At 46.3% G+C, this 11,284-nt stretch overlaps 1 protein-coding gene across 4 annotated transcripts in view; it reads left to right on the top strand.

Annotated features, from left to right (window-relative positions):
* The first annotated feature begins 1,846 nt into the window (after nt 1–1,846).
* Nucleotides 1,847–11,284, top strand: part of Slc7a1 (solute carrier family 7 member 1) — a 75,726-nt gene continuing 66,288 nt past the window's right edge. Inside the window, exon 1 of one of the 4 annotated variants that reach the window (XM_021236317.2) lies at nt 1,847–2,117. In XM_021236317.2, the coding sequence (XP_021091976.2) occupies nt 1,897–2,117 (221 nt within the window). In that variant the 5' untranslated portion in view covers nt 1,847–1,896. Of the gene's footprint in view, nt 2,118–9,904; nt 10,799–11,284 lie in introns of those variants that run through there. The other 3 variants (XM_087199506.1, XM_004854790.3, XM_004854792.3) reach the window with 3 other exon arrangements.

The raw sequence follows: 11,284 nt of genomic DNA, 5'->3' as shown, positions 1-11,284 counted from the left end.
GTGTGTGTGACTTTAAGCATAATTATTTTTTTCCTCGTTTGCACTGATCCATTTTGCTGAGAAGTCCCTTTCTCATTCGCCTTGTCATTGAGGGATTCCTAGTCTTTCTGAAGGCAAAACCTGCTGAGTGAGACTGTTTTACAGAGCACAGTGCTAAGAATCTCCTGGGTAAAATTAACCCTCTGTTGGCTCTCTGTGTTGCCCAGGTAGAATATCTCTACAGTCTACCAAGTTCTATTTTAATGTCAAAATTGAGGTTTTAAAAGATCCTACAATCATATTTCTAACACCAATGGATGGTACTTTGATCAGAATTGTCAAAGGACAAAATCACAACAATTTCGTTTGAAGATCTTAATTGGTTTTATTGGCAATTCTAGAATGGGGCAACATTTCATTCCTAAAATACAGTGTGTTCCAATAAGCCAAGAAAAGGAAGTTGGTTTAATAGACAGAAAAGGGCTGAAGGAAGTAGAAACAAGAAACAAAAAGTGGATTGGCTATGTCGAAGTTACTTTTCTTATATGGCAGGGATAGGGAGACAGAACAACAGAAAAATAACTGACTGGTTAACAGTAGTTTAGTTCAGGTTATATTTTTCTAAGGATTAAGGCAGAAAGAACTTCATTATCATACCCTTTGAAACTGGCCTGTTTGGGAAATTTGGCTGTCTCTTTAATTCTAATTTTTTGGGAAGTCAGATAAACCACTGATGTCCAACTTAGTGACATGGAACACTAGTGGCAGTGACTCTGTTTCAACTTGTAGCCTGGTCTGTTGGGGCCTATCATGGGAGCTGAGTCCAAAGCAATAGCCACCTGTAATTTTTATTTAATAGAAAATAAGGTTTATAAGCTTCAAACAGAAGTGAAATAGTTTGTAGTAGATCTCACAGTAAATGAAGTGGCACAGTTCCAATTCGCATCTGGTGCCAAAAGCAAAGCAGGTGGACTTTGAATGACACCAACACTTCCCCTGTGAGAAGTGGGCAATCTTTGACAGAAGTGTTAACAGGTAAAGAAGGTTGTGCTATACTCAGAGAGCTCTGTACATGATGGGGGCATCATTTCAGTACTGATTCAGTATCATTTCATACTGAAAATCATTGTTTTTTAAAAAAAATAGTGACCTATAACGACTTCAAACACTGTTCAGAATGATTTACAAATATTAACCTATCTCTATGGATTCATTACAACTCTTTCTGAGCCCCCATAGCGGTAGGAAGGTCTGTAGTCCCAGCTACTCCTAAGGATGAGGCAGGAGGATCCCTCGAGTCCAGGAGTTTGGGGTCAACCTGTGCAACTTAGTGAGAATCGTTCTCAAAAACAAAAGCAACACTTTTTCTTGAAGTTATGTACTAACGTACTTTGTAGATTGCTAGTATAATTCTAAGGGAATGTAGTAAGATCAGCAGCTAACAGTGAGCCTCCATTACTGACCAGAGAATTAGGGTTGTGGATACCACTCACCGTTTTTCTGTTTTCCCACAATGATAAAGGGAGGGTGACAATATTAATCTATGACCTGCTTACCTATCTCTTGTTCCTACTGATAGGATCTTTATAGATTGTTGTTCTTGCTTGGTTTTCGGAGTCGGCACCGCTGGGTCTGCCGCACTATACCTGGGCGGCGCGCGAAGCTGCAGGGGACCAGAGATGCTGTAGAGCCGCGGGCTCGGATTGGCGGAGAAACGGCCCCACGCAGCGGTACCACCCACCGGCCGGGGAACCCCAGGTTGAGGCGCGCGAAGAGTTCCCGCCCCGCCCACCCCGGGCGCGCCCGTCCCGGCTGCCGCGCGGCGCTACTATTGGCTGCTGGCGGTGACGCGCAGAGTGGCGGGGGCTGTCTGGCCCCCGGAGGGCTGTGCGAGGGGCGGGGTCGGGCCCACGGCTGATGAAACCCGCGCAGATCCCGCCAGCCCTCAGTACCCATTCACTGCGCGCGGCCAGGTGTGAGCGACAGATCCACACACAGCAGGCGGCCGAGCACGCGAGCGGCCGGCCAGACCCTTCCCCGGAGCCCACTGAACTCTCCGCGCCCCACGCCTCGGCCAGAGCGTCCGTCGGTCCACCCGCCTATCTGCCCGCATCCCAGTGCCCGCTGCCGTCCGCTCGGTGAGTGTCCGGCACCCGCCAGCCCCCTGCGCTCGGGTCACCTTGGAGGGAGTTTTTGAGTCGCTTGGGGTCGCGGAAGGGGGTCGCGGACACGGCAAGGGTCGGGCGCGGGGGTCGCCAGCATCCTCCGGGATGGCGATGACAGGGCGGGCCCGGGGATGTGCGCCCGGGGCCCGTTCCCATGCTGCTGTCGCCTCCACGGAGTCCATTTTGCTTCCCTGAGGGCGCGGCGTGGTGCATGATGCAACACCGGCCGAGTCAGCGGGAGGGACCTGACGCCCTGAGATGCCGGCCCCGCGCTCCTGTCCGAGGACCAGGGGGTCCGGGTGGGCAGCGGCGGGCGGCGGGCACGGGGGTGGCCTGGGAGGCGTCAGAGCCCGCCGGCAGCGAGGAGACCTTGCCTTACATGGCGCTGTGCAGAGCACCCCGCCCCGCCACGAGGTCGAGGATATGTCATCATACGCGGTGGGGCCCCCGCCTGGCTGCTCCCAGGGTGGTCCCGCAGGTGGCTGGCCTGGGGACAGCGCCGCGCACCCTTCACCGATGGTTGCGAAGCTTGCCTCTACTCCCTCTTACCTAGACCCGGGGACCCGCCCCGTCCCGCCCCCCCCCCCCCCCCCGGTCCCTCGGGTTACTTTCGGAAGGTCCTCTCATGGTGTACTTCCTTGGGACCCCATTTGCCCAGAAAAGCCTACGTTCCAAAGCCTTCCAGATGGTTTGGAGTGGGAGGAAGTTCTTCCGCCTTCATAAAGAACCTATTCTCACGTGTTCCCGCTGCATAATAGAAAACTTCCCGGGCACTGGCAGGTCACCCAGCGAGCTCTCCGTGTGCCCAGAATGGCAGCCGTTCCGTAGTACCGCAGTCTGCTATGTCAGCTCCTCCTGCACGGGGCTGTGGGCACCACACGGGTGTGTTTGATGTGTGTAGTTAGTTTACACAGACATGTGCCTTCGGAAAAGAAACTACACTTCCCAGTAACCCTAGTCCTACTCTCACGTGCTGTTTTTTCTTCCAGACGCGAGAGGACAGGGTTGGGATTTCAATTCCAGGCGTATTTCCCTAACAATGTACTCTCTAAGTAAAATTTCACTAGAATTGTGTACATTATCTTCTGGCTGAATTCCATATAATTTGAGTTATAATTCATTTGGGATATATCTTATAATTTCTTGCCTTTTGTGTGTGGCTCACGTAATAGGAAACTATGATACATTTATTCCCTTGATATTTTTAGTTGGTCTTGGTGAAAATGATTATCTTTTTATGAGCACACCCTTATGTCATTATAACAAAAGGTCTTATTTAAGTCACACAATCAGAATAGAACCTTAGGGGGAAGGTCAACATAATTTGAATTGAAATAATTTTTCAAGGTTTAGCGTATTAAAATCATTGTAAAGTAAAATTCAGTAAGTGTCAAAGTAGTTTTGAGTAAACTTGGCTGGATTTGAATTTTAGAGCCAACTGGCTGCTTTTATATATATGATTATTGGCTTTAGGTGGAAAAAAGAAGCATGACTCAGGGAGCTTGCATTCTAAGACATGTATGTTCATTACATTTGGTAGAAGAAGATTGCATTCTTTTTTTTTTTTCGTTTTTTTTTTTTTGGTACTGGGGATTGAACTCAGGACCTTGAGCTTGCGAGGCAGGTGTTGGCACCACTGAGCTAAATCCCCAGCCCATGGTTGGATTCTTTGATGGAATTAAAAACATGTTCATCGATTATCAAGTCTAGTGTTTTTTTTCCAAGCCCAGTAAAAATAGGTAAGTATGTTTAAGTGCCCAGAATTATGTGCAATGAAGTGACATTAAGCATGTGTTTGGAGGTATTGTTTATTAATCCTGTGGAAAAATCTGAAGCATGAAAAATCCTTGTGATGGAGAGAAATGTTTCCTGTAACCTTGTGAATACCTGGGCCTCTGTGTCATCTTGCCTAGAGGCATCTCCTGAGAACTCCATGGTTTCACATGGCCCTTAGACCTCACTGCCACCAGGATCAAGGATGAGACCGTGCTGTTTCCTATATGATTGGCCCCTGATGCTTGGGTAAATTATTTTGTGTGGTGCTGGGGACAAGCTCAGGAACTCTTGCCTGCTGAGTATATGCTACACCCCCAGCCCATGGTCTGAATCAGTTTTAAAAGTAAACTTTACAAGCCTGGCCTGTGAGGAGTGAGAGATCAAGTAGGAGTGCACACATATCAGAGTCACCTTACTTATGGAGATGGGAAAGCTGGGCAAAGGGCATCTTGAGGGAATGAAGGCCTGGACTAGGTGGATCATCTTGGGCCCTTTCCAGGTGTGAAGCTATGACAGCCACCTGCCACGTCCGGCTCACCCCACAACAAAGCTGTGTCTGTGCTGTCCACCACCTCCCTTGGCTCCCCTACTCCTTGTTTGGGCAGCCTAATGGGAAGTTTGCCTGTGGGGTGGGGCCCCTCTGAGCTTGGGATTCTGCTGCCCTATGGTTTCCTGGGACTTTGGACCAGTGGCATCAGATCCCAGGCCAAGGTTCTACCTACCCCAGCTTTTAGGCTTCCTCGAATCAGAGAATTGAGTACAAGCACCTTTCTGGGCAGTTTTTCAGCCTTGTGGTAAACTTCAGTGACTTCTCTTTCTGTTCCTCTATAATCCCCTCCCCTCCCCCAAATCCAAAGCAGTCTTGAAAATAACTACCAGTGCAGTTCAGAGCCAGTTAAAATTTGTGAAGGGAGAATTAGTGCATTTGCTTACCAGTGGATGGGCACAAATAGGGGAAGCAATTTGGGGGCCTGCTACTTATGTCCATTTCTCTCCCAAGGCATTGGTTCATTGTAGCATTGGCAGACTGGGTTTGCATTTTCCCCAATCCAGTGGTCAGGATTTGGTCCTCACCAGAGCATGGGTGCAGGAATAACACTGGAAATGCTGGACATTGCAGGATCCATCCCTCTTGCCACACACAGCAGTTTGTGTTGGGTTTTTTCTCTCCAGTTATTGTCATGGACGGTGGGGACCTGCAGATGATGCATTTGGTGATGCCAAACCAGAGTGTAAGCCGTGACTGAGGGAAGAGACCTCCCTCTCCCCAGCTCCAGTGCAAGTTGAGATGCCACTGCTCCAAGGAGCCCGTGGGAAGTGGCACTGGGGCTGGGGACAGTGCCACTTTTGACTTCTGGGTGCCTAGCTTTGCCTCTGTGTGCAGCCTCTGGAAAGTGATTTAGATTTTCTGAACTCTGCACACTTGTGGATTGGGGGAGCCTGTCTTTCTCAGCCTCAGTAGGGAACTTGAAGTGCATAATGTCCTTTGAGAGGACAGACGTGCTCAATCCGTGCAATTAGATTTCTTTTTTTGAAATAACTTCTTTCTGTGTCCAGCCTGTAACTCTGACAATTGTTACCAGAAATCAAGTGCAGCGAAACTTTTAAAGCGGCGGCTTGGTTGGATTATACAGGGCTGGGAGAAAGAAGATCCTTCTCTTAGGACTGTCCGTCTACCTTATTTTTCCTTGGAAGATTGTCATTTTTGGAGGCATAGAAGGCATGAGCTGTTGTATTTCCTCACCTTTCCACATTCTGACCGCAGTACTTTGTTCAGGGTGTTTGGTCAGATAAGATTATTTGTTAAAATTTATTTAAATACACAAAAGTTTAAAAAATATCCACTTACATAAAATCATTTCTTGATTTAGAAATAGTACCTTTAGTCTCATCTCACATGAGTGTTTTTTAGAAGAAATACTACTTTTGTTTATTTTTATGGTTACATTTTGGTCATACAGATTAATGGGTTTCATTTTGGCAGATTTGTGTGTGCACATAACATAATTTAATCATTTACCCCATCACCTCCTCTTGGTACACTCCCTGGTTTCACATTTTTGGGGGGTTTCTATGCATATAATCCATTCGATCATATTCATCCCCCGATTACCTGCCTTCACACCCCTCCTTCCCTTCCTCTTGTGTAGTGTAATAATAGTCTCCCTTCTGCTTTATTATTATTATTATTATTTTTTAGATTCTACATATTGGAAAGAACATGAGATATTTGTCTTTGTGAGTCTGGCTTGTTTTGCTAAAAAATGATGATCTCCAGATCCATCCATTTTTCTGCAAATAACAAAGTTTTGCTCTTTTTATGGCTGAATAAAATATATATCCATTGTGGATATACACCACATTTTCTTTGTTCATTCGTCTGTTGATAAGTGTCTGCAGTTTTGGGGGAACCTTTTAGTTTTTAGTTTTGAGGGGAACCACCAGACATAGGTGCTATACTAATTTACATCCCCACCAACAGTGAAGAAGGGATCCTGTTCTGCATCCTTGCCAACATTTGTTTTTTTTTTGTATTCTTGATGATAGCTATTTTGTCTGGGTTGAGAAGAAATCAAAGTGTAGTTTTAATTTGCATTTCCCTGGATTCTTGACCATAAAGACAACCAGATGCTTTTCTCATGTGCTTAGTAGCTGGTCTGAGTTCTGCATTCTGAGACCATCTATGAGTCCAAATGGCTTGTGCTTGGTATGGCCAGCCTGAGTTTATTAATCCCTGTTTCATCTCTAATTGGGGGTCAAAGAAGATGCTGTGATCTCTTCCCAGAGAAAAGGCTGAATCCTAGAGCTGGCTACTTAAATTGTAGGAATGCCTTTTCTTAGTTATTTCCTGAAGACACATGTCAATTCTTTTCCATATTGCTTGCATAACAACTGGCTTTTATGTAGTTTTTATTTCCTTTTGAGATTGGATCTTGTTGTATTGCCCAGGCTGGCCTCTAACTCCTGGGCTCAAGTGATCCTCCTGCCTCAGCCTACCAAGTAGCTGGCGCTATAGGTGTGCACCACTGCACCTAGCTTTACAACTGGCTTTCAGTGTCTACTTTTCAAGATGTAGAGGATAAAAATTAGATAATCCATGATACACACTCAACAGAGCATCTGACACACACCACACACATTTAATGTAAATGTTAATTGTTCAGGAGAGTAAGGTCAGTTCTTTGATTTAGGTGTGGGGGAAAAATAATTTTTTTGGTACCAGGGATTGAACTTGGAACCTTGAGCTTTCAGGGCAGGTGATGGCACCACCGAGCTAAATCCATGGCCCCAACAGAAAAACAATTTTTATAACAACTTAACTTTGCTGCCATTTTGCCATGGCATTAAAATGTAGTTGCTGGTCCTTCTGATTGTATCTAAATTAGGTGTGTGTGTGTAGGGGGTGCATCTGGTCCTTTTAGGCATCTGCTGGCAAGTTTCCTTTTTCCTCTGGGCCTGGGCTTGGGGAGGAATGTGAGGCTTTGGGGCATTGGCTCTGACTGCCTGGATGTTCCTTTTTGGGATCCAGGTACCATCCTGGGTGTGGGGGTGCAGGTTCCTCAGGTTTGTGTTGGCCTTAGCCACTGTGAGCACCTCTGGGAAGCCCCTCTGTGAGCATTTGCTGCTTGTGTGCCTGCACATGTGCATGTGGTGTGTATGGGTGTGTTTGCTGGGGCTGGATATGGTGGCTATGGACACCCTAGTCATGGTGATTTCCAGTGTTTTGCTGTGATTACCCTGAAGGCCTTGGGTTTGAGAAAAGCCAAAATCCAAAACTTGAGGCTGTCTCTGTTTCCTCTTTTCTTCATCCCTTCTGTGAAGTAAGTGGTAATATCTCTGTGTGGCCTAGGGATGGTGGGCACATCCCTGGGGGGAGCAGGCAACAGTAAGATGGGAAGGGAGCCGAACATGGCTCTGGCTTGCCACATGCTTGCAGAGATGGCAGCACACACAGCCCTGGCACTGGCTGGAGACCACTTTGCTTCTTAGCAGTTCATGGTCCTTGAAGCCCCTCTCTCCTCACTGGCCAGCACCCTGCCTCCCTTCTTGGCCTGGTTTCTCCCTAAGTCACTGAATGTGCCTCTTCCTGGTACAGGTGGAGCTGGGCTGGGCCAGACCTGCAAGCAGCATGTGTGGAGAGACTGGGCTGCTTTCTCTCTGTTTTAGTAGTTTGGCATTCAGCTTCTGGCTGGACACAGTGCTTCCTATCCCTGACCACAGGGGTGCTGTGTGTGATTTATCTCCATCCAGTGGACTGGAGCCCCACCCCCCTCCACTTTGCTGTAGTGAGACCCCTCCATGGGGGAGAGGGCTCTTGTGAGAACTAGAGGCTGCTTATCCACTATTTTTCTCAAGGCCAACCCCCCATCTTTTCTTGGGTGGTTTCTGCCATGTAGTGACACTAGAGGAATGTCCCCTTTCTTAGAGGACACTTCCTTGACACCCTTAGAAGTCCTGGTCCAGGAGCTATCTGGACAGGGGCCCTGCATCAAGGGTTCTCAGGAGTGCTTTCTTGGGGCTCCCAGAATTTCGCTGTGGCAGGGATGCCTCCTGCTTCCCTTGGTATGAGGCTGTGTCCAGAAAGTCTGGAGCTTTGGAAAGCAGGCCCTTGGTACCATCAGAGGCCTTCTGGGATGGAGTTGTTAGAAAAACTCTTCCCACCCCGCTCCATCTTTCTCCTTTTTTTCTTCCACTTCTTGGATAGTATTTCAGCATTAAAGAGTTTTCTCTAGTGCACCAGATCACACCCTCCCCACCCACATATGTGCATGCACACACATGAGTATTTTTCTGAACCAGCCACCCCGTTTTGTCCCCAGCCTATGGACTGAGCTAGATCCCCGGCAATTACTTTGAGACAGAGTCTTGCTAAGTTAGCCTAGCTAAGTTACCCAGAGTAGGCTTGGATTTGCAGTCCCCCTGCTTCAACCTCCAAGCGGAGTGCTGAGATTATGGAGGCACGAGGCCTGCCCTTTGACTTGCCCCTCCATATTTAAGCATGTATTTTCTAAAGACAAGGACGGCTGCTTACATAACTACAGCATTATAAGTTTGATCCCCCCCCCTTTTTTTTGAAATGTTGGGAATTAAACCAGAGCTCCACACAGCAAGTACTATACCACTGAACTACATCTCCCAGTCGGTAGTATGACATAAAAATCAAGAAATTTAACTTTCATATAACCGTGTTATCTAACCCACAGTCCATGTTCAATTTTGAATTATTCATGTGATGTCCTTTACAGATATCCACATATCTTCTGGGTAGTTGAGGGTGGTCTTGCAAAGGAGCTCTAGTCATTTTCTACCTCACAAGTTTCTGTAAGAAAAAATATTTCTAAAAGTGAAAAGGCACAGTGTGAAAAAGTTGGAAACTACAGTAAAGTAAAAGAAGAGTGAATAAAAAACGCCCATGATTTGTGCACAAAGCCTTGGTGCTAGGCCAGGTAAAATCTTTGTACAAAAGGTGGTTGGAAGACTTCAGCTCCATGGGACCTGGCCACCCAGACCTGTGGTCCCTGGTCCCCTCCATACTTGGCAAGAGCCCCGCAGCCACGTCCTCAGGCTTTCAAGCCCTTGCATAGTTGCCCCCTCGAGTGGGCAGACAACCACCTTGGCAGCACTGTTTTACGTGCATATCCTCAGGGTAGGGAAGGGCAGAGAGAGATTCTTCTTAAATATCCAGAACTTGTTTGGGACTTGTAATGTTGCAGGTCCTCTCTTGTCTGCTCCGTACCCCTCATTTCCTGGACCTGGTAGAAGTTAAGGATTTGCATAGGGCCTGACTGAGGGCCATGGCCTTGGCCTCTTGTCCATTGTGTTTTTGCTCCTCATAGGGTTATTAGACTTGGGTTTGAAGAAAAGGTGCAAAGAAGGGGAAGTGGGAGGGGTAGGGGAAAAGAAAGAAGGGAATGGAATTAATATGAGAAAAGAAAATGGAAACAAAGTCTTTGTAGATAGGAAGGGGTGGAGGGGTTGAAGGGAGGGCAGGAAAATGGGGAAAAAATAAGAACCAAGATGCATCATGTAAAGGTGCAGATTTCCAGTGATGAATGTCATTATATTGTATACCTTAAGTGTACCAAGAAAATTAAAAACATGTAATAATAAAAAAAAAATAAATAAAAATGCGTAAGAAAAAAAAGACTTGCCTTTGGGTGGACTTCCTGGCCCTTCCAGCTGGTCACTGGAGAAATTTAAAAAAATTATGAGGTGGCTGTGCTACCCAAACTCAGACTGCCCGCTATGGGGTGGTCTCAAAGCTGCCTTGTGCGCTGGTTTGGATGTTGCCTCTCAGTTTCATCTACTTAGCTCTCCCCTTCGCCTTCACCACCTCTTACTGAAAATGGCTCCCATTTTTCCTGGCCTGGTACAGGTCTTTGCTAAGTGACTCTGATTTCTGGAATGAAATTCCTATTTTACCACCCCCGATTTTTCATCATTTGTACCTCAGTTTCCCTCAGCTGTAAGTCTACACTCTGGGCGAAAGAGGCCTCCAAAGGCTGGGATCAAACACCTCGCGTATTTTTCCATGTGTTTATTTGTTCTTCTCCTGCCCTAGACCCTCTCCTTGAAGGAACTGGCCTTGACAGTGGCTCTGGTGGGCAGCCTCCCAGAATCCGCACACCCCACTGAGCCCAGCAACTCCTAACCTGGCCGGAGGGCTGCTCTTCAAAGAAGCCCTTTGAAGTACAAACGTTTCCTTTCCTGAAAAGAAGGGAAATTGAAATGAAAACGTATTGTTCTGCGTAGACAATGTTCTCTTCGATCAAAGAGAGAGTGGGGTTTATAAAGGGAGATTGACAGATGAGACCTTGACTTGGCCAAGGTGGGTGCACGTAGTCGGCCATCACTGTCGAGTGGGATTTCTGAGATTGGTAAGATGAAATTTTCCTTAAGTTCCCAAATCTAGGGATAACGTGTTATATTTAACTGTCTCATTTTTGTCTCATTTTGTCTGTGTTTTTGGAAATGTCTAGTAAGCCTTTAGAAATGTTTTTTTATGAATTATGATACTATCTCTACCTTAGAACATAATGTAGCCAATAAAAATGGTGTTTTCAGGACAACATTTGATCTTGTTGGGAAAACTGCTGTTGAAAAGAAAAAAAATATGGCTGATTTTTCCCACATTCCGTATTATCTTAATGAGATCAATATATTTGCACAAATAAAAAATACCATTTAAATGGGAATTTGGGACTGAGGATGTAGTTTGGCAGTTAAGAGGGCTTGGATTCAATCCCTAGCACTCCAAAATAAAACTAATAGACTTTTCTTTTGTTCACCACTGTTTGTAGCACCTAATATATGCTCAAATACTTGGTGAATGAATGTATTGATAGGATTAGTAAAAATGTATT

The sequence above is a fragment of the Heterocephalus glaber genome, unplaced genomic scaffold (genome assembly GCF_053883595.1).
Source record: "Heterocephalus glaber isolate CG9 unplaced genomic scaffold, H.glaber_assembly_v1.0 deba00001720, whole genome shotgun sequence".
NCBI lineage: Eukaryota > Metazoa > Chordata > Mammalia > Rodentia > Bathyergidae > Heterocephalus > Heterocephalus glaber.
This window is presented reverse-complemented; position numbering and strand designations above follow the sequence as displayed.